Source organism: Pogona vitticeps, chromosome 2, assembly GCF_051106095.1.
Source record: "Pogona vitticeps strain Pit_001003342236 chromosome 2, PviZW2.1, whole genome shotgun sequence".
Lineage (NCBI taxonomy): Eukaryota > Metazoa > Chordata > Lepidosauria > Squamata > Agamidae > Pogona > Pogona vitticeps.
Window position 1 is genome coordinate 150,783,144 of NC_135784.1, and position 23,778 is coordinate 150,806,921.

The 23,778-nt window shown below is 43.3% G+C and overlaps 1 protein-coding gene and 1 long non-coding RNA gene across 3 annotated transcripts in view; both read left to right on the plus strand.

Moving 5' to 3' along the window:
• Nucleotides 1-4,539: 4,539 nt before the first annotated feature.
• LOC140704606 (uncharacterized) lies at nucleotides 4,540-6,526 on the plus strand. Its single transcript, XR_013541100.1, has 2 exons — nucleotides 4,540-4,879; nucleotides 5,200-6,526. It is a non-coding gene; the product is annotated as an uncharacterized LOC140704606 (long non-coding RNA).
• A 3,092-nt stretch (nucleotides 6,527-9,618) lies between these two features.
• ESYT1 (extended synaptotagmin 1) overlaps nucleotides 9,619-23,778 on the plus strand; it is a 56,502-nt gene continuing 42,342 nt past the window's right edge. Inside the window, exon 1 of one of the 2 annotated variants that reach the window (XM_020785511.3) lies at nucleotides 9,619-10,089. In XM_020785511.3, the coding sequence (XP_020641170.3) occupies nucleotides 9,727-10,089 (363 nt within the window). In that variant the 5' untranslated portion in view covers nucleotides 9,619-9,726. The remainder of the gene's footprint in view (nucleotides 10,090-23,778) is intronic. The other variant, XM_072990850.2, reaches the window with a different exon arrangement.

Below are 23,778 nucleotides of genomic sequence, written 5' to 3' on the forward strand. Positions count from 1 at the left end.
AGATGTAGCAGACAGTCTGATCTTGCTCTTTGTTAAATGTGTGGACGTTTGAGCAAAGGGTTTTTGAAGTATAATTTTTCTAAAGAGCAAAACCATTTCCCCCATGTGGAAACAAGCAAACAAATATTCCCAGATTTAAAGGAGCTCAAACAAATTTAAAAGACCTTAACCTGAAAGAGAATGGTTGGCCCCAACCATTTTTTTTAATTTGGAAAGAATCAAGATTGCAGGGGCTGAAATATTGATCTTCAAAAAAAGTTTCAAAAGGGATAAACATCTCCTTTGTTATAAGACTGAGCAAAAGTATATACAGTACATTGTTGTAGCTTTGTGGTCAGGAAGAGAAATGTTTGGAGGACAATAAAAGGTCACAGAAGCCGTCAAAAGACAGATTTTCTTTGAAGAGTAAAAAAAAAAAACACCAACCGAGGCTTGCTCTAAAAGAGTGACAGTGCTCCAGAGGGACATTTTGCCATATATCTCTACGAAGTCAGCACACAATTTTGTAAGGCATATTCAAGGTATTTCTGCATTACATTTGGAAGGAATCCAGGTTGCAGGGGCTGAAATATTGATCTTCAAAAAGGGCCTTTCAAAGGGTAAAACAGTTACTTGGTTATAAATTGAGCATACATGGAGTACGCTTACCAGCAAGAGCTTTGCATACTAGATACATTACTACATCTTCACGAGCAGAGAAAGGAGATGTTTAAATGGCAATTTAAGGTCAAAGAAACAATCAAAAGAGAGGCTTTCTTTGAATAATTTTTTAAAAGACTTGTTTTTTAAAAAAGAATGGAGACATAATCCTCCAGGAAGGGGTCCATGTCACCATGTATCTCCAGGGAATTAACCATACAATCTTGTATATTCAACATATTTTTGCATTACAAAAACACAGAGCAGTTGTGTTTGTCCCAGCCCAGAGTGCTTTCAGTAAACTTTCTCTCTGGATTTCTGAACCCAGGCTCTTGAGACAAGTCTTCAAAGGAGAAATCAGTTTTAGGCCTGGATCAATCTGAACTTTTGATTCTGTCTTGTGCTCACTACCATTCATACTTGCCAGAAAAACAGCCCTGACAATCGCTTTGTGCTTGTGTGAGGAGTGTTTAAGTGATATTTTAAAAAGAGTCAGTTTCTGATATTTTTCTTTTTCTTGTCACTTTGTGAATAGCTATGAGCACAAGAGGGTATCCTGTGGACCATCTTGACTGCTGCCAGTGGTGTTGTCAACATTCTGTCCACCCTTTGCTATGTAAACCTTGGCATCTTTTTTTCCTGTTGGCAATACAGGCACAATATTATGCACCAATATTGGGCCATTTCTTGACGTTTTGAATCATGGATACAGAAGCATGATATCCCACATTCATAAACTGGAGGTGCTTTTTTTTTTTTTTTAAGAATTGGCTCTAATGGTTCGTCACTAGATGGCACCAAAGCTGTTCCAACTTGTGGATGGTGTCAGCAACCCCACTTGAGGCCTTGCCTGGAGGCATGAGCTTTCACTCATGACTTGAGTACTGTATTTAATATTCAAAAGCTGGCTTGCTACCAAGTTATCCTGTTGTGTTTTCTGTTTAAACTGGGAGGCTATTAGTAGAAAGCTGAGTATAATCCAATCAGCCATATGCTTCTTCTACAGGAAATACAGTACAGACCTTTAAAACTCATAGGTTGTGTGATCAGGAGCAACCTGTTGTTTTCTTTCTAAACGAACCAATATTGCTGTGAAGATGGCAGGGATGGGGACTTAAGAGTCGCAGTCAAGTCAGGCATAAGTAGCACTGGTGATTTGACTCGGTTTGGTTTGGTTTTTCAATGACTCAGACTCAACCCATGACTCGGAACCCACCCACGCACCCCCTCCCTGTCTTCTGGGGGAGGAGGAAATATTGCTTTTAATTGGGACTCGGACTTGGTACCAAAGACTTGGACTCAGACTTGGGACTCAGACTCAAAGATTTGCCATATTCTGGGCAAGGACACACTCCAGTAATGCATCTTGAGAATCTCAGCTTCTTATTCTTGTAAATGTATTCAAAGGAGCAAGTGTCTAGTTTTTGTGGCTGTGTGCGAGACAGGCGATGTGCGTGGGAAATCTCAAGAGCTGGCAGCTTGTCTTTCCGCTGAAAGGGCTCTTAGATGCATTTACACATAGTCCATAAAAACAAGGCAGTCCTTGCTGCAAGCTTATACTTAGAATAAATTGCAGTTTGAGAAGACTAATTTTAATCCATGGGACATATAGAAGAGGGGAGTCACCAAAACCTCATGGATTAAATAGACCTACTCTGGAGCAATTTACTACACTATGTAACAGGATTTTGGCTGCTGTTCTAGAGAGGCAAGAGACACAAACCAGCATGAACTGAACATTGAGACAAAATGCACACTTTTCTCAGTGGGTGGCGCAGCACAGAGATTTGTGCAATAATATCAAGATCATGTACTGCAGACACTTCTTATTAAAAAGGCTGCATTTGTTTAAAAAGTGATCTAATCACTTTTAAAACCTACTCAGAGAGGTTTAAAAGTTTGATTATTTCCATGTTTGGTGTTTGTTTGTTTAGTTTGTGGTCGTAATGTACAGTGCCAAGTCTTACCTCCCTTCATATTAGCAAGAAATAGAAGCTACCCACATGTTCTCTGTTAAATTTTCAGAAGTGGTGCAAGGTAGCAACATTTTTTAAAAAAATTTAAAATCCATAGGCCAGTATTATTTTAACAAAATATATACAGAATTCACAGCCCTTACATTTCCAGTAGCAAAGGTTTTGAACAAAATTTCTGCACGTAGAATACTTATTTATTTAAAATAATTTACCCCGCCTTACTCCATAAACGGGCCTTATCTGATACACAAGTGAGAGAGTAAGGTAACCAGTGCCACTAAAACAGCTATGCCAACATGCCCTCTCCCATCGTCTGCTATGTTTTAAAATGTCCGTTTGCTCATAAGATGGTATCTGCCCAGCAAAGGAAGGGCAGGTCCTGTCACACATCTTTGGTTAACAAAATGCTTCTAACTTCTAACAAAATAAGCTCATGATAAATCCACTAGATCAATTAACAGAAAAAGGACAGAGAATGAACAAAAAAGAAAAAAGAAAAAAGAAAATATGTATGTCCTGAGTATGAGAAACCGATAAAGCTAGATTTATTTGCCAGCCTGATCCTGCATAGGGTTGGAATCCCCACCTAAGCCCATTGATTTTAATGGAACTGGCAACTCCTTGTTCTGTATAGGAAGGAACTGCTGGATTCCCCCACTCTGCCTCTAACAGGCTGGATTCAATTATCCATAGGGTCCTTTTCAGCTTTTCCATTCTAAGATGATAATACCTGGATCAGGCTGCCAGATTTCCTGATGGACAGGATTGCTTATACAGTACAGTATAGCTATCTGACACTTTTATGTCCCCTCTCTTACATCCAGTGAGCTCAGGACAACAAACAAACAAGGCTTCCCCCAGCCCCACATTATTATCTTAGCAAATGTGTGTGGAAGCTGAGTGGATGTGTGTGGCCCAAAGCTACCCAGTGGGTGTCATGACTGAGATGCAATTTGAACCTTTCATTTCCTGAGTCCACTGTACTACCTTTGTCAAGTCAATAACATTGCATTTCCCAAGGATTCAGAGTCAAAAATTGAGACCAGGTCCTTGGTCTACTAATGTGGCCCAGGGAAGGTGAAAGGTTGGACACCCCTGGTTTAAAGATTTCTCACAGTAAAAAAAAAATCCCACCAACCTTTCTTCTCAGGCATTATTCACCCTGGCGTGTGTCTTCCCAGGGAATTTGCTGTTCAGCTCTCTGAGATCTCCGCTGATGCTCTCAGATCTGGCCATTCTATTCAACACTTGACACTGGACTACCTTGGGATACATATTCTTTTAATTCAGTTGAACTTGTCTTCCCAAAGCAAGGACAATGCAGTTGTGCGGTGAGTGAAGACACATCCACACAGTTGGGATTGTCTTTGGTTACTCTGGAATAAGTCCAGGTTGGTCTGTTTGTTTTTATTTTGTTTTGGTTGAAGATTTGATATCTGGGGATGAGGGTATTTGTAGCTGGCTCTCTGAGGTCCTACACTAACACGGGTTTTCTCTCCCTTTTGCCTCTTTTCTACACGTTTTTCCTGCCTGCTTCACTCTCACATCCCTTCTCTGCTCAGCCTAGCTTCCCACAGGAAGGGTGGAGACTGACCAGCAGAGAAACACCCAGGAGGAAATGTCATCAAATGACACTCGCCCTTGAAGTGTGCCCATCTCCTAAGATCGAAATAGTTGCTCCTGCTTGCCTGGTCCTGTTTTAAAAATAACAATCCGTGGTGTAGTGGAGTTGGGGCTCACAAAGGATTGTGACTTTTAAATTCTTTATTATGATGTACTCCTCAATGTCTATTTATATTATTTGCATTTATATATTGATTTTTCACCAGTGATGTTGAAGCAAATTACACAGCTGTCCTCCCTCTCCTGTATTCTGGCAACAATCCTGTGAGTTAGGTTAGTGAGTTAAGCTACCCACTGAGTTTTGTGGTGGGGTGGAAATTTGAATTCTTGTCTCCTAAGTCCTTGTTGGGCTGTCTGACCAGTAGTAGGAATGGTGATGTCATCTTGGGTTTCCCTGTTTCCTCCTCAATTTAGCTGCGATGTTAACACATTGACAGATGGAGGAAGTGTTTCCCCTTGAGAAAAGAAAATCCTAGGAAATCTTGAGCTTCTCACTCTCGCTCTCTCTTTATACAGGTACACACAGACATATGGATCAACACAACTAACTGCCTGTACTGAGGGGGACATGGCTGTGGCATCTAGCATGATCAGCACCAGTACTTCAGAATGTACCACAACATAGCTGGTGGCAGTGGAAGGTACGGTAATTTCTAAGAAGAAAGGTGCACAGGTTCAAGACAGAAAAAAATTAGAAAAAGTGAAAATTAGAAAATTTGCTTTGGATGGCTTTTTCTCAAATGCTTGCAGCCTGCCTGTTTCAACTTCAGAGGAAAGCAACCTTTTTAACATGCTTGGGAAGGAGAGTTTATTTTTATTGATGGGGTCTGAGTCTGACTAATTGGGCATATGTTAAAGGCTGGTAGGAAGAGCAGAAGAAAGAGGGGGATACAATCTTGCCCCCCGCCCCCAAAAAACAGTGAAGACTGTTGCTGATGTCGGTATCATTTTTTTTAAATAGGAATGGAATCTGTGGCCTTGAGAAATCAGCTGTCGGGAAGTTATGTGGGTAGATATATTTGTTTCAGTAAGAAGGACCTCCACGGGGAAGTGACCCTGTGGCTGATGTGTGGGTGTTGTGGGAAAGAGGGTAAATGTAGCCAGATGCACAAATAGGATAAACCAAATCTCCTGGCTTAATAAAGGCTAAATTGTTACTACCTTTTTGCAGTTTCATTCCCACTTTGCCCTCGGATTTGCAGCCAGTCTGCAGAACCCATTAAGAGACTTCCCCAGAATCAAGGATATCAGTAGACATGTTAGTACCAAAGCAGACAGAGGAAAGTTTGGATGTCACTCCAAAGGAGGTGGAGTGAATTAAATCAAATATAGCAACACAAGATTAACACAAAATATGTGTTGCTATGGATAGTTCTGGTCATTTAAAATATGTTTATTCCATTTTAAATAATGAATCCCATTTTAAATCAAGCTGTTAAATCTCTTAACCCAACGAAAAATTTTATCTCATTAAGTTTCCACTAGTTTCAACAAGTCACACAGTAAGAGTGATTCTCTAGTTTAGTTTGCAGTAGGGATATTCTTGAGTGGCCAAAACCCTGTTGCTTAATTATAGTAAATTGCACTGGAATAGTCCCATTGAATCCATGGGGATTTAGTAAGTCATCTCCTCCTTAAGTTCCACTGATTCAAATGGGCCTACTTTAACTGCAAGTTTCCATGTTAAAGTGCCTTAGTATAATAAGTTGCAGTTTGAGCCTTTGACTCAATGGAACTTATGAGTTGACTTGCCAAATTTCTATGAATTAAATAGGCCCACTCTAGTGCAGTTTGCTATACTGAACAATAGGATTTTGGCCACTCTTTTAATCCAAAAACTGAATGAGAATGATATAAGTATTATGCACGTAAAACAGATGTGCATCTTTACATCAATTAAAAGACACTGCTATACAATGGGGTCTCGACTTACGAACACCCCGACATACGAACGTTTCGACTTACGAACTGCTCTCATAGGAATATATGGACTCGACTTACGAACTTAGATTCGAGTTACGAACTCTTTTTTTCCCTTTTTTTTAAAGCTAAATCATCTTAGGTTAAAAGGAAAAAAGAAAAAAATATCACCCTCTAGTGGCAGAAGGTGGAATAGCAGCTTCCCATTAGTTTCTATGGACAAAAAGAGCAGATACGGATTAAATGGTTTTCAGTGCATTCCTACGGGAAATGCAGATTCGACTTAAGAACTTTTCGACCTGAGAACTGCCTTCCAATACGGATTAAGTTCGTAAATCGAGACCCCACTGTAGTATCTATTAACATATAGGACTTTATACGTGTGTTAAATAGCCATGATCCATATTTTATATATAAAAGATAGTTAATCCAAAGGATGCAACAAAGGTGAGACAAACCTAAGAATGACTGACCATTGATTAAAATGAGGCAAAATATGACAAGTAAAAAAGTTATAAAAGGCCACTAAAAATAAGTGATACTTTGTGAATTGTTCCCATATATGTATTTACTTGTGCATTTTCCCCCTCAATTTTATTATACTGTTACTAGATCAAATAGTCTAACATTCTATTTGGACGTTTCCTTTATTTAACCCTAGTTCCTAAATGATAGAACTTCCAATCTATTTTCACTCTGAAGAAAAGAAAACGTGTCTTTTTTTTTTTTTTTTTAGACTGGCAAATGGTGTTTAACCTGAACCAGCTCATTCTTGGATGTGCGCTAAACTGTATGACTGGAGACACTCCAGGAATGCAACCAACAGCTTCTTAATGAACAGCAATTTTCTGCCAGGAGTTGTTCCTTTATGTCAGGGTAACTTGGCAACAGGATTCTAGCCAATACATTGCTAGAAAACTAAGTACCTGTGCTACAGTGAAGTATTCTGAAGTTTGAGTGGGTCAGCTCACTATTCTATGACTATCGGATTATTTTAATACATTAGATGTGCTATGTGCATCTCTCTCACACACACTCTCAGTCTGGGACTTGGGAAAACTGGATTTAAATGCCCGCTGAGGCATGAAACTCAATAGGAAACACTGAGATACGCAACAGGGTGTATCCAGTGGTGGGATTCAAATAAATTAACAACAGGTTCTATGTCCTAATGATAAATAAATAAATAAATAAATAAATAAATAAATAAATAAATAAATAAATAAATAAATACATACATACATACATACATACATACATACATACATACATACATACATACATACATACATACATGCCCAGGACATTTAAAAAAAAAGGTACCACATAAGCAACAGTCTTATGTGGTACCTTTAACTTGAAAAAAATCATAGTAAAATGAGGACGGTTGGGTGTTTGACTGAAGCGGTCTCACCCCAAAACTTTTTCCCTCTGTGTCCTGCCCTCATGCCTTGTCAATCACCCCCCCTCTGCCTCGAGGCCATGAGCTTTCCTCCAGTGACGTCAAGGACTCATCCTCCCCCTCTTTCCCCCATTGACGCCTCTGCTCTTTCCAGGGCTTTATCTCTCTCACCCACACCCCACCTCAGACGGCTCAGTGTGGCACAGGAAGGGAGGCAGCTAATTGCGCCCCCCTCCCCCCGCTCGTCGCTGGTCACCTGGCCCCTCCTCCTTCATTCATCTCAGGCCAGCAAACGGTTCTAAGAAATCGGTTCTATAGAATAGGTGCAAACCTGCTGAATCCCACCTCTGGGTGTATCTATACATACGACACAGTTTGGAGTATCAGTCTGATTCCACTGTCATGGCTCCACTTGACCTAATCCTACAATACAGTAGGTATTCACGAAGGCATTCACAGCCGGGATCTAATGGTTGTTGTGGGTTTTTCGGGCTCTTTGGCTGTGTTCTGAAGGTTGTTCTTCCCGACAGCACTCTGAAGATGCCGGCCACAGAGACTGGCAAAACATTAGGAAGAACAACCTTCAGAACACGGCCAAAGAGCCCGAAAAACCCACAATAACCAATACAGTAGGTAGTTTGGCTAATTGCTCAGCATGTTCTGCTACTTCCCTGAACTACACATCTCAGAATTCCTTACGCTGAAGCCATGGCTGTGAAAGAGGTGTCAATCTGCTATTACTGTGTGTAGTGAGTAGATGTGCTCACCTTCTCTCAGCCTGCCTGACCGACCACGACAGTGTTGTTATGAGGAGGTTGAGGACCAGGCATTCCAGCAGCAGCTTTCAGGAGGAAAAAGCAAAACAGAAATGTGACCAGTAAATAATGCTTCTGCAAAACACAGACTGGGTGGATATGGATCAGGAGGGCTGCTCGCATGTCTGCAGCATCCATCTGGTCATACAGTACTGACGGGTGAGTCTTGATCAGCAGCTGCCGCTCAGGCAGGATTGACCACTTCACACCACTTGTGGCACGAGGGCTATGAAGAAGGACTTGAGAACTCTCGTGTTTCCCTGCTACATTTTCCATGCTGTTCGTACGAAGAGTATGTACAGTACTTGGAAAAATCCATGGGCCCTTGCTGGGCTCTGGAAGAGGAATGGCCACGGAGAAGCCCGGTATGTGACGAATCTCCAGAGACCGATTGATTGTTGGCTCTATCGATCTCGTTGAATTTTTACCCCCGTCCATCTAAGTGGCTGAGCGACGACTCTGGGCTGCTCTAAATAAATCAGCACCACACGCTAGGACTGATGGTCTGTCTCCACATGTTGGGAAATATAAGGGGTTGGGCGGGGAAGAATATTTTGGCGCCTTAAAGATTGACTTTAAATATTTTAAAGGGGGAAAGCATCACTGACCCTCCCTTCTAATTATTGCTGGGGGGCAAAGAAGGCCCCCGCCCCCTTCAAGAACCCGTTGACCTTTCAAAGAACGAAGGAGGCCTGTTATTTAAAAAAAAAATCAGAGAGGCTATCTCCCAGGCATAGTCCATAGTTGCACCACTTTTCCCAACTTAATTTGGTCATGGTTTTATTACTCTCCACAGCTTTTCTATTGATCTAAGCATTCTGTACCAATAAAGGTATGTATGTATGTATGTATGTATGTATGTATGTATGTATGTATGTATGTATGTATGTATGTATGTATGTATGTATGTATGTATGTAGTTAATAAAGTTGTGGCCCTAGTTGTGGTCCGTTATTAGCCAGCGGGGCTCCTCCGCCTTACTTGGCTTCTGGGCCAGGCCAGAAAGAACGGAACGAAAAGGAAACGAAAGAAAAGCTTGAGCCGTTGCTTAGTTTCAGGGAAAGTTGGAAGGCTGGCTGCCCAGTCAGAACTGGAGAGGCGCGGTTTTGATGTCCTTCCGGCTCCTCCCTCCCTGGCTCTTATCCAATCAGAGGTTCTAGCGGTGACTCTTGTTTCCCACCCTAGCCCCGCCCTTGGAACCTCCTCCTCCAATCAGCTGGCGGGGCAGCAACGTTGTTTCAAGCCCGCCGCGCCTCCGGGTTCCCTGACTGCAGGCGCTCGGGAGTAGCTGGCTTCGCCGCAGTTCGGGGGGCTCCTGGAGGCTCTTGTCCGGGCGACTCCTGGGAGAGCTATGGAGCCGGACCGCGAGCAGGACACTGCGGCCCCGGATCCGGGCCCGGAGGTCCCCGCTGGCCCCAGCACCGGATCTGGCTCCCGTTTGCCGGGAGGCATCGGTTCCGCAGAAGCCCTGGCAGCGCTTGGCGCGATCGGGCGGCGGTTGCTTTGGCTGCTCCCCGTGTATCTGGCGGGCCGGGCCGGGCTGAGCCTGGGCTTCGTGGTGGCCGGCGTGGCTCTTTACATGGGCTGGCGGAGTCGGCGGCTGAGCAAAGAGCGATCGCTGCGGGCGGCGGGGTTGCTCCTGGGCGACGAAGAGGCGACGGTGAGCGCCACCCATTTGGGCCGAAGCCTGGGCCAGCAAGAGCTGCCCGCCTGGGTAAGAAGAGCGCCGCGCTTCCTTCCCCCCCCCCCCCAAGTTTTAATCCGAGAGGAGGGAACTCCCGCTCGGGTTGGAGGCTTTCTTTTCCACGATGCCCTTCCTTCCTGCCTACGGCCTGGGTCAAAAGCAACCCAGGAAGTGTGTGTGTGTGTGTGTGTGGATGCGGACGGGTGTGCGTGTTGGGGCGGGGGGGGAGTGCGTTGCAGTCCACTAAGAGGAGACAAAAGGTTTTGTAACGCGCCGCATAGGCAGGCAGGCTCGGCCCCCTGAGATGCCTCGGGATGCTCTCCATTCCTGGTTTCACATGCATGGCTGCTTACGTGGATTTCCAAGTTGTCCTACAAACCCTTCTTCGAAAGCGGGGCAGGAAAACCAAAACTTCTGGCTGTTCTTTAAACCTGATCAAGGCGGGCTGATGATCCAGATCAGCCGAAGAAAAGCAATACGAAAGTTGCTTCTCCGTTAATTTGGCTCTCTTACTCCCTGCCTTCACTTGTCGGTGGACTGGAGCCAGCATTTGTCTTCTGCTCACAGAACATACTTCTGTCGGATTTTTAGGGGTGCCTCCCCCACAGACACACACCATGGTTCACGGTATTCAGCAGCATCCCTTGACACTCCGTGCAGCATTTTCTGTGTGGTGGAAGGGATGTTGTGGAAAAGTGCAGGGCATTCTCCTTCTGCCAGACTGCTTGCATGCATCCTACAAAGGTGGAGCTGCCCTACCGCACTGATTTGTGACTATACATTCATTGAAACCCACATGCTAATGTTTCCTTACCCAGGCATTTGGAGGCTGTGCATTTAACAGGCTTGTGTCCCGTCTTTCCCCATAATGGAAATCACTGCAGTATACATGGGAGTCTCTCCACGGGGTTTTTCCCCCATCTAGGCTTTGGCCAGAGTTTGCTTACCCTTTAGTGGGAGAAGAGGTGTACATCATGAATCCTCAGACCGTGTCCTGAGACCTTTTTGGCTTGTCGTCGATGATCAGGCAAGCATCTGTTAAGCCAGCAGTGTGATCTTGACTGTGCACAGCATTGCACTGATTCCACAGGAGCCTTACTCTGCCTCATTCTTGTCCTCAGGGGCTTCTGTGCTTCTAGGATCTGGAATGTGGGGATGAAATAAGGTGTGTGTGAGCCGCCCAAATTTTCTGTGTTCCTCCTTATCTTCCTTTTTTTTGCAAATTAAAGAGCCACGCCTTTCTCTTCAGCTTACCTCATCTGCAATACATGCATTACAGGGTTAAATTAAGGAGATGTTCTGCACAATATATCTGCAGTAGATCCAGCAATAACAGTAACTCTTGGGCTTTCAGTCGGAACAACTTTGGCGGGCTTCGTCTTCTTCTGGCTTTAAATCCCCCCCCACACACCTTCCACTAATGTTACTCGGGTTGTTTTCCTAGAAGGGAGCTGGGAGCCATTAGGCTCCGACATCCTATGCTTTACTGCTCTGACGGAAGAAGAAGAAAAGGTAGCTACATCTGGGAGAAAGAAAGAAGCTAGCATCATCTTGCTCTTTTCTGTGGCTTCTCCGTGTGTATTCCTGCTTGCCGGCAGTTGCTGTGTTTTGTGCAAGCACATATAGGTACATACCTTGGGATCCTTTCAGTATGCTTTCTTGTCTTCCATCTCTCAAATCTTTCTTTTACATCCACAGTTCCTAATCCAAGATTTTACATTCTGTGTCCATATTTTCTTCTCCCTCATTATTATTATTATTATTATTATTATTATTATTATTATTATTATTATTATTATTATTAACAACAACTCGGTGTTTCTCTTGTGGGGGGAATCCCTTTGGTTTTCCTGCTTCTTATGTCCCTTTTCTTTCGCTGCAGTATCATGGGAGTGTGTGCGGCTGCCCTTCCTGAATTTAGTGTGGTATTTCCCAGCCAACTCCGTCTTCCATTAGTATCTTTTGGATCGTTTTTGGCATCCTTTTCTGTATTTCCTATTCGTTTCTGGAGAGGTAGTCTTGTTAGTCTATTTGTTACACAAAAATACAACAGTCATATAATTTTTTTTTTTAATTGCCTGCTCTCGGTGTTTTCTCTGCTCTCCCTCTGTTGATGTATAGGAGAATTGCTGAACAGAAATCTAGAAAGGGACAAGACTTCCCTGTGGAAAAAAGGAGCAGATGAAGGGGAATAGTAAACAGGAGTAGAACACTAGGGATGCAGCTTTTGCAAGACATATGTCCTCATTCCATGTTCTCCCAGTTGTTGGTATCTGATGGATACTTAAGAAGAAATGCATCTCTTATCACCTGTTAGTCATTTTATCTAGAACTGGCTGGGATACAATCATATAACCATAACCTGATCTCTGTGTCCGTGGCTCCAAAACAAATTACTGCAGGGGACTGATGGTAGTCTTCAAAAACTGTTTGTCAGCATGTGTGCAGATGGGGCCATTCCTTTTTTTCATAAGTTCCTTGTTCATTCAGTAGGATATCTAATTGCAGAGCCAGGGGTATGTAGTTTGGTTCCTCACTGTGTCTCCTGGAGAAGAGCCAACCTGTGTAGTCTTGAGCAAGCTGCAGAGTCCCTGGGTGACCCTGGAAGAAGGGAATGGGAAACCATTTCTGTGCCTAGAAAAACCTCACAAGAGTTGCCATAAATGGGAATTGACTTGATAGCCCAAAAGTATGGCTATTATTATTGTCTTAAGCAACCTTCCAGAGAACACTGACATGCTGCTGCTTTATTTTCAAATGATTTGAGTATTTCAGAACTCAGAATAGTATTGTTCAGCTCCAGGTTTATCCTTTCAGATTACTAGTGTTCTGAGTGATTATTGCTGCTATTTTGTGGTAATTGGGACATGATAGGTTGATGTTTTAGATCTCTTGAATATCTTATAGTATAAACTGGTAACTAAGGATGGGAAACAATGGAGGAGCAAGGCAAGCAGCTAAATTCTGTGCTTGCTATGAAACAGGGACCAGAATTCTATCAGTTATTCTTACTGGTAACAGTTATGCCTCAAGTCAGCACACATTTAAACAGCAAACATCTGCAGGTCAAGAAGTCATTTCCTATTGCGCATTGGGTGATGTGACTTGATGATTTTGGAAGCCTGGTTTATCATTGGCATTCCCTAACTGGTTTTCCATGGTAAGTGGGGGTTGGACCTCAGGTCTCCTGAGTCCCAGACTGTCACTGTGTTCACTATATACCACACTGGATCTCTGTTTGAGAGGTAGAGCAGATGTAGACTAGAGTAGATGTTGTCACCTGTAGGTTTGTTGTAGGCAGAATAGATAATGGGGGGTTGTCCTGTTCCCCTCCTCACTCAAGCATCAACTTACTGATAAAAAGTCATGTGCCCTAAATTAGAGGGAAATTACTTTGCACAGGATAGCATTCTTGTTGTGTTCTTACAAGGTCCTACAGCACTCTTAAAGCAACAGGAATATGTGGAAAGGTGAAATCCTTTGCACACGCCAGTAGAATAAGTATCAATCTGTTTAGTAGTAACAGAGACCCTGATTCTTTAGAGATGAAATAATCTGTGTGCGTTACGGGATATAAGCAAACACTCCTTGTTCCAAGGTCTAGATGACACAAATGAGCTTCTAACAGCTGCTTGGATTCCCTTGGTCAAAGATAGGTAAAGTGAAGACTCTCCTTTCTTATTGAAGCTGGTGCAGGGGTAGAGCATATCTTGTGCTTGGAAATGAACTGCTGGATAGCTCAGTAATTAGGCCATTTGGTTGCAGAACCAGAGGCTGGAATTTGATTCCTCACTGTGCCTCTTTGACAGGATCTGGACTCAATGACCTATAGGATCCCTTCTAAGATGATGGTGATGGTAGTGGTTATTATTATCATTATAAGTCAGCCTCTCTGCCAAAGTCATCTGAGTTCTATTGCAACTTGTAGACTGCAAGCCACTCTTTGACGGTGGTTCTCAACCAATGGCTGATAAATAGAAATAGTTGAGATGGAACACCGGGTGTTCATAACCATTAGAACGTGTACTCTCTCAGTCCTTAAATGAACTAATGGCATTGTACTAGTGGAATTGTTATTTTTCTTTGTTAGTGTAAAGTCCTAATGATACTGTTCATAAAAGCTTTACTGTAAATGATAGCACAGTAACAGAGAAATATAATAAATATGATTGTAAAAATCTTCCAGGAAGCCCTGTTATTGATCCTAAAGTTGTTGTTATAGAAAATAAGAATTTCAAAGAGAGATTTCAGAGTGAGGCAATTCAAGTAGGTTAGATCTATAAATTCCAATGTAGAGAGTTAAACATAGGCCAGGGCTTTATAATATACTGTGTATAAAGAAAATGATCTTAATTGTAGACTAATGTGTAGCCTGAAGTGTGGTTTCTCTGGCAAAACTCTGACCTCAGTAAGCACAACTTTTTCATGGGAGCAGAACTCATTTTTTATTTAGTACATCAAAGACAGAAGCCCTAACCATTGTGGATTAGTGTATAAATATTTTGCATTAGCTAATAACTACCACTTGGCAAAATATTTATCTCATCAACACTTCAAAACTTCATTGTCAGTATTAATAACACACGCGTATTCCATTTCATGTCATGCCCACCCCTGCAGTTGTGCGCACTTTTTGGGTAGATAAACTGATGGTGTTTGTTGCTGAACTCTGTGTGTCTAAAGAAGTGGACAGCAATCCATGAAACTTCAAATTGAAATAAATCTACTAGTCTTAAAGGTGCCATAAACTTTTTTCTTTTATTATACATGTAATAACACAGAATGACTGTAAACATATGCATATCCTTCTCTCAAGAAACTGAACTTTTTGTTTCTTCACAGTGGGACTCGGGTTCTTTTACAGAGTGATCCTTGGGACAAAAAGTATAAAATATACAACCCCAAGTGCCAAAAAGGACAGGTCAGTTTGGCTTGCTGACTTTGAAACTTTAAAGCCACGATGCCTGTAGAAATCTATTTTAACATCTTGCTGAGGATGCAGAATGTTAACGGATGGAATAGATCTGTCCACTAATATGGTGGCTTTTATTAGACAGGAAGGCTGTGTTCAAGGTACCTTGGCTGTTGTTGTCCTTGACATTGATTATCTAACTGATTGTCAGTGCATTCTTAGGGCATGAAATCCTGTGATTTCAGTTTATTAGATAAAAACAGCTCAGACAGCGACAACAGTAAAGATGTCAGTATGTACAAAGGCATCAGAAAAGATCTAGCACTGAAACAGAGAAGATATTTACTGTATGTTATAAACAACACACAAGGTAACTCAGCTGCAGTTTTTAAAATGTTAATGCAATCTATTTGGCTTAAACCAAGGAAATATGAAATGAAAGGGCTTAAACTCCCTTTAAGCAAACACACAAACAAGCTTACGCATATGTGGGCACATATTTTTCACTGAGTAAAGTGGAGAACAAAGGAAAACATATTTTGCCCATCATACCATGGAAGGCCGGCTTGCGTGCACTGAAGAGACCGTTTAGAGCACATGCATATACTTAACTGTGGGAAATGAAGGATTCATTGCATGCTAGAAATGGAGAGTTTTCCTTTGCTTATTTAGTGCCCTGATGAAATCAGACTCTTGAATCTGCACACAGATTACCAGATCTTGAACCACTGCTCTGGATCAGCTTCATTTTCTGTGAGGCCTTTTGGTTGCAATTCTCACATTTAAAATCACACAGTCTAAAAATAAATCAGATTTACTCCCAGAAGGGGTCTGATTGCAGCTTCACTTTCTTTAGGAACAGAGGAAACTGTCTTAGGTTTTGTCTGGTGTTTTGTCCATATAGCCCAAGATTATTTGCCTTGACTAGTTCTCCTGGGTTGTGAGGCAGAAAATAGTCATCTTTCCAATCTGTTCTGTAATCCTTTTGACTGAAGATTTCTGGGACTGAACCAGCACTTTCTTCATGCAAAGGAGGTGCTCTGTCATAGCTTATGATTCAAGATGATGGTGCTGTACTGCCCAAGCCTTTTGGAAATACAGTAAATCCCCTGATTCCCATGGGATGGGACCCACTTCTCCTTCATTGTACCGAAACATGACATCACTCAAATTTGATGGAAGAACACCATGTTTCTTAGTTTCAAACTAGATAGGATATTCAGAGGTACGTGCATAAACAGCTGTGTTGTCCTGCCAATGGCTGATTAGAAAATAAAGGAATTTAAAAGTCAAAGACACATGTTTGTTGTAACACTGAGCTGGTAAAAGCTCAATGTTGGGACAGATAGGCGTCTTTGACCAGTTAGAGACAATCTGCTTCTAAATGCTGAGTAAAGTTTTGCCTAGTTTGACCCTTTGCTGGGTTCTTAATCTCTTTTGTTCCTGTTGGCTTAATTTGTACATGAATTAGGCTTCCACATTCTTCGTAAGTCCCATCCTTCCTAGCCAGTGGAGGCATTGCTTTGTCCCAGACTGTTTGGTGTGGCTTATGAATGATTAGCACTGAGGGTTCAGCTTTAGGCTTCTCTTTCGGTTCAAAGAAATTAGTAGATTTTTGTTGCTTCAAAACAGGTGAAAGATTTATTGGTGCATTTAACAATAAACAAGTGTCTGTGACATGCTTATGAGTCTTTTTTTCCTTCTGCCAATGGTTCCGGAAGGGGTCTCCAGTCTTCTAAGAGGAAGGGGTTGCCATAACTATTGTTCCAGGGTCCCCGTAAATTGGCAGGGACCCAGTCTTTCATGGTCTGCCCCTTCGAATCTTCCAGCAGGGGCACGGTCTCGTCATTCCACAGGGTTCGTCTCTCGGGGTCTCGATCCTCCCAGGGTCCTCCCTGTAGTAGTTCTTCTTCCTCATATTCTCCATTCTAGCCTCTCCTTTCTCTCTCTCTACTCTGTCCTTCTCTTCTCTCAACCACCTCCTCCACTCTCTCGCCTCGGCTTCCCCCCAATAAGAGGGTCTGGGGGGGAAATCTCCCTTCTTCTTCTTCTGTAATCCGCCTCCTCTTTAGGCACTCTCCGCCTCTCCCATAATCCTGTCCTGGGGTCCTCCATCTACATCCATTCCCAGCCTGACAGCAGCTGCCTCTCCTTGCTTTTTACCTCCCCTGTTCCTGCCTCAAACTCCACCCTCTTCTTCCTCTCTTTTCCCGCCTTTTCCTCCTAGACCTCTCTCGTTATCACACCCTGCAAGTTCTCAGTCAACTCCTCTACAGTATTTCTGTCCCTTGCTGAGCTTCTGCCGTGGGTCCTGGTGCTGGCTGGGAACTCTCCTCCTTGTTGTGGGGGACGGACGGCTCTCCAGCAAAGTGGGGCATCCCTCTCACCTTCTGTCTCACACACTGTAGTCCAGAGTACCTGAATAGGAAAGGATATTCTCTATCTGTCCCTTGCTTTGCTTAGCTATTTCCTTCTTGACTTAACCTACACGTGGTCACAGTCTCCTGCCTCATACGCCACCTTCTTTATGCCACTCCAGCCTGAGGTCCCTGAAACAGGATGGCTCTGATGACCTCCCAGCTATTTAGTCAACAAACCTAGAGAAATTGAAGTCCACAGTACGAGAAGCTTTTAATGCTCCGCTGTCAGGTGTCTTGCTGAAATGACCTGCATAATGAACCGTGCATGTTAAAGCCGATGAGCTTCAGCTTTTCTCTGCAATGTTTTCGAACAGGAGCAGGGAGATAATTAGGTCTCATATGAATGAAGCTTTACTGCAAAAAGGAAACAGCCAGCTAAGATCCTGGGCATCTGAATTTAAAAGCACCAGATCATAATTTATTTTGCTGGAGATGCGTGTAGAGAGTTGTTGGATTTCAAAAATAAGATTGTCCAGAAAACAGGCTGCTGCTACAGCAACCATACACAAAGTTTTCTGCATCTGTGGTCCATCTGGGCCGGCAGCAGGTTTCTCTGCAGAAATGACTGCATCCTTTCTCTGACGTATTTTTCTTCTGAGCTGGGATTAAAATGGTTTGTCCAAGATAACCCATTTAGCTAAAAACTGTGTAAATCTCAACAGCCCAGGACAAAGATGGTAGGGTAATACATGTTACTATACTGTATATGACTAGATAGAATCTCGAGAGCAGTCCTTCCAAAAATATGTGCTGTGTAAGATCTTGTAGCATGCATTTAAGAAATAAATTTAATTTGAATACCTCAAGTGTGGATGGACAACATTAGACTTTTTTTGCCTCCTGATTCACATGCAGCGTCTTCCATGCCATTAACTGCTGCACTGAAACATTCATCTCGGAGGGCCGGGGGTGACTGATGTCTTGATCATTAACGCCCCAGGAGCATCGCCTGTCCATCCGTGTTGCCCAGTTCTAGAGAAGGAAGCACTTGGCCGCCTGCTGTTGGAGGCAGCAGCACCTCCACACACTCCCCTGCATGCCGCCCCAGGAGGAGGAGGCAGATGGGGCCGTGGGGCAAGTAGCTCTGTGAGAGCTGGCTTTGGGCGTGGTGGTAGAGGTGAAGGTTGGAGTAACTCCTGGGGTCCTGTTGGAGCTGTGTCAGGCAAGAGGAATGTCCAGAGGAATATGCTCTGCTGTTGATTTCAGGCCGTTTTTCTGGATGTCCTGCCTTGGTTCCAGCAGGACCTCTAGGAGTGAGGCAAAAAGCAGCGGCAGCGACAACAAGTCAGTTCCAATGAGGACCAATTGCCACCCGGTTGCTGCTTGCTACATTCTTCTCTAGCGGCAGCAGCAGCAGCATGCAAGAAATGTGAGGAGGTGCCTCTGCCTCCCTGATTCAGGGCCAGGCAGCCTGGTGGCCGTGAGATGGGGACACTCTTTATCTCTTGTAACAGTGAAAGAGCTGAAGCCACACGCTGTTCACTGAAATGAGCCCCCCCCCATGAGGAAAAAGTATAAACAAGCTAATGTTGTTGGAACTCCTCAGTTTATTTTCATGGCTCTGCGCATGGTAAGGGGAGAGGAGAATTGGGGCCCTGTGCTTGCTGTTATTGCAAAACTCGCTCCTGAAGGCTTCTGGTGGTGGAAAATGAGCTTTCTCTGCAGAGTTATTTTTCCTTTGAGGAAACATCCAAGAGTTGCAAAAATGGTGTTGGAGTGGAGGGGGCTACATGTGGCTCTGAGGCCAGATTTTGCCCTGACACCCCCTTGCATATCAGCCATCTCGGTTTGTTTCCACTCTGCATTGTCTGAAGACTGATGAGTAGTTCTGCCATTTATTTGCAAGGAATATGACTGTGTGATGATCCAGTGCAACGGTTGTTACTCATCTGTTCCCACCTCCTGAAAAGGTGGTCATTTATCTGTATGAGTCACTGCCTTGGGAATGTTGTTTTCTGCTGGTGCTGGGACATATTCAGGCTACTAGCTCCCCCATGGGATTCACATCTCTCTACAGAGGTACTGCTTACCCTTTTTGCAGCATAAAAGTCAACTTTATCAGCTGTGAACGTGTAGCGTGCTTCCAATTTTAGTTCTGGAAAAAAATAATCACTCGCAGTTAATCAGAAATTTAGGAAGTTATTTCCCCAACAGCCAGAGTATAAAAATTGGACATTTTAAGGTTAAATTTGAGTTTATCACCTGCTTACGTTCTTTTCAGAATAATTGCTCATTTATTATATTCATAATAGTTATCTCATACATGATACAGAAAATCTCCAAGTACTGTATTTGAGATTAAATACACATAGAATACAGTATTAAAACAAATCTAAAGCATGTATCTTGTCCATATTCTCAGGTTCCAAAACAGAAGCTAGTCTCACAAAATAGGATGAAATACAGTGGTGCCTCTCAAGACGGGCGCCCAGTCGCAATTGCGATTGCAAAACGATGGTCTGAATGGTTTTTTTTCGCTTTGCGATGATCGGTTCCCTGCTTCGGGAACCAATTCTCGCAAAACAACAATTTGAAAACAGCTGATCGGCGGTTTCAAAATGGCCGCCGGGTAAACAGAACGGCCCCCCTCTGTTTTTTGGGACGGATTCCTCACTGCACGGGCAGCGAAAATGGCCATGCTATGGAGGATCTTCGCTGGACGGTGAGTTTCAAGCCCATAGGAATGCATTAAACAGGTTTTAATGTGTTTCTATGGGCTTTTTAATTTTGCTTTATGATGTTTTCGTTCTACAGCGATTTCGCTGGAACGAATTAACATCGCAATGCAAGGCACCACTGTATTGTCCCTGATAAGAAGCTACTGTGTAATAATAATAATAATAATAATAATAATAATAATAATAATAATAATAATAATAACAATAACAACAATAACAACAATAACAACAATAACAACAATAATAATAACAACCCCACCCACCCAATCCTACCATTAAGAATATAACTTGTCAGCTGAATGTCTGAAATGTCTAAAAGGACTATTCTTTCCAAACCGCACCAGCTTTGTAGCTGTGATTTGGCAACACTAACACTTTAAATCCTGTTGGATGAGTCTATATGTGGGCCAAAAACTTTGCTGTGTTACGGCATCAACATACTGGAAAAAGAAGGGCCCGCAGGCCGCTTCTGTAGGCCACAGCCTTTACTTTTGTTAGGCCTCACAGCAACGGTATTTGGGGAATGCTTCTGTCTGAGTCATTACTTGCTGCCCACTCTGTTTTCTCTTGCACAGGAAATGCTGTTGCTTCTGTTCTTTTCGCAGCCGCATGATTAAGATCTATGGATGTAACATTGAGGATAGGCCATAAAAGGGAGCTTACATCTTCCTGCTCTCTCTTTCTCTCTCTCTCTCTCTCTCTCTCTCTCTCTCTCTCTCTCTCTCTCTCTCTCTCTCTCTCTCTCTCTCACACACACACACACACACACACACACACACACACACACACACACACACACACACACACACACACACACACACACACACACAAACCTTGAGCCAAATGCTGAGTTTTAAAAAGAAATGCCACTCCTGGGTTAGTGTGAGTTAGGATTTAGGGGAATTGCTGTACCCTCAGACTCACACTTATGGAATTGCGGAACCCACATCCAGTTGTGTGGGACCTTGGAATGATTTGGCCTGGGACAGTGTCTGCTATTTTCCTGGGCAAAGGTGGACCACAATTGCCCTGAGCCTTTGGCTATACTGTCTAGGGCTGATGGGAATTTTAGTCCAATGGTATCTGGAGAATGATTCATCCCACATTCCTCTTCTTGGGTGCAGCTGCACCATGTGCAACATGCAGTACCCGATCGCTTCTCCTGAAAGGCTTCCTGTTGAAAGACAAGTGCTCTCTCCGTGGGTGAAGAGTCTCCCTGCACCCGTGGATCCAGATGAGTTTCATTGCTTACATATTTAATGTATGCATTGGGTGTCAAAAGGGGCACAGCAAAATTGCATACAAAGTGTAATTCACTCTAATATGCAAACCACAGAAAACATTTAAAAAATGACATAAACCTTGTAATCTGAGGGAAAGGATCTAATAATACAATCTGCTATATCAAAACATACAAAACTCTTCCCTTAAAAAGAAAAAGAGAAAAAAAAACACTTTTGATAGCATTATGATTGATTGTAGGTTTTGGCTGAGGCAGGCCCTTGAATAGTATTTCTACAGAAAGTTGCTTAAATGTACCTGTACATCTGTCTGAAGTACAGATAGCTGGCATAGCTAGCAACTGCAGCCTTGTGTGGATGTCTCCATAAATTTGATCTTTAAAGGATCAATTGTTAGATCTGCCTTTTCAGTAAAGTACAGTTTGGGTATGGTCCTTGCTTCCATTAATCTGGAAGTGAATGAATTTCAGAGCCTGGAAACATTTTTTTTTCAAACTGTAGTTCCCAGAATCTCTAAGCACAGGCACTGGCCATCCTGATGGGGGGCTATTAGCAGTTTTAGTCCAAAAATATTCTGCCTCCCCCACCCCCAAACTCTGATAAATAGCAAAGAGATTCCTTGACAAAGTGTGTCTCAAAGCCCTTAAATGTAAGGCTGTCCACTTCACTGTTGTATTTTGGGGAGGAGGTATTTTGTTTGTTTTGATTTGGCCTGGAAGAGGAGAGGTAAACTTGCTTGGTGAATGTGTGGTGTTCTTCTGGCCTAGTTCAGACTAGGTCAATGGATGGAGAGCTGACTCCAGACTTCCTGCCACCTGAGGTGGACCAGCGAATGCTACCTTCACCCCACTCCTCTTCACGGTACACCCACCTGTCGCCTTCTAGCTTTTGCTATGGCAACATCTAATCTGCCATTTTGCCCCACAGTGTTGAATCACAATCACGAAACTGCTGCAGAAAGCCAGAGCACACCCCCCCCCGGCTGCTTTGCTACAGCAGCAAAAAATACCATATAAGGATTAAAATACGTACAGGCTAAAAGATCCTGTTTGCAGCTACGTACAGCAAAGTGCTGTTGGGAGCTCCTAGGTCCCTGCCAGTGCCAGAAAAAAAAACCACATCAGGTCATTTGAATTCCTTATTTTGAGAAAGGAACTGTTTGCAGAGTTCTTGGTATTTCCCCCTTTTCCTTTTGAGAGGTGGCTGGATGAGCAAGGCAGTCTCTCGATTTCATTCACCAGCCAGATCCACCCACTCATGCCAGTTATCTGGCCCTTAACTTAATATCCTGGGCTTGCCTTGAAGCGGAAGCCTTTGGCGGAGGGAAAATGGCTTCCTTGCTGCTGTATCATAGCAGGGGGACATATGCTTCTGGTGCATGTGTGGGTCCGCAGTATTTGTGGCAGTGAGCATTGAACGTATACAAGGGAGCCTGCAAAACGAGGAAGTAGATCCTTGTGTGACTTCTAGCTTTGTGTTCCTGTCGTGTTCCAGGATGCCAGCCTAGGACAGTCTGGAAAAAGCTGGCCAGCAGTATTTTATTCGGGAGCGGAGAACTGGAAGTTTGTGGTCCTGAATTCCAGCCAGTTTTTGACAATCTGTCTAAAATTGCCTATGTGTTTAGCTTGTTTTCTTAATTTGGGAAGGCAAACATTTGGACAACTTCTGCAATCCCCAAACAAGCCCAGCAGGTTTCTAAAGAGAACTGGGCAGTGCTAATTTTCCGTCTCTTCTTTACCTACCTAAGCTTGTCGAACAGTCAAAGGGGGAGTGCCCTTTTGTAAGCTGCCCGACTGACTCCTCAGTGCTCTGCAGTATGGGTTGAATGTCAGTATGTTTACATTTGATTATTTCATCGCTTCCCTGAGTTAGTTACCTGCACTCAGTGGATCCACCGATTCCATCATATTGCATCTGAGGGATGCCTTTGCCTATGGAACAGTTTCTCTCCTAGCAGAGACCTCCACCAACAGCAAGAGGGAGCCCAATTTTGCCAGCACTTGGAACTCCCTTCCTAAGGAGGTTAAAATGCCTGTCATCCTGTCTGCCTCCCTGTTCACTGGCAGCAAATATCATACAGTGGGGTCTTGACTTGAGAACTTAATCCATATTGGAAGGCGGTTCTCAAGTCAAAAAGTTCTCAAGTCAAATCTGCATTTCCCATAGGAATGCATTGAAAACCATTTGATCCGTATCTGATCTTTTCCGTCCATAGAAACTAATGGGAAGCTGCTATTCCGCCTTCGACCACTAGAGGGGGATATTTTGTTTCTTTTTTCCTTAGGTCAAGAAAGGTTCAGGGAAGGCAGGGAAAATACAGTCCAGGCAGGACAGTACCAGGCAGTCCGAAGACTGTCTCCCAGTCCACTCTCTAAACGCTGGGAGGAGTGAGGAAGCAGACAGGCACCCTTTTCACCGGCCAACAGTTAACTGAAAGTTCAAATTTTGCACTTTCCCTGCCTCCCACG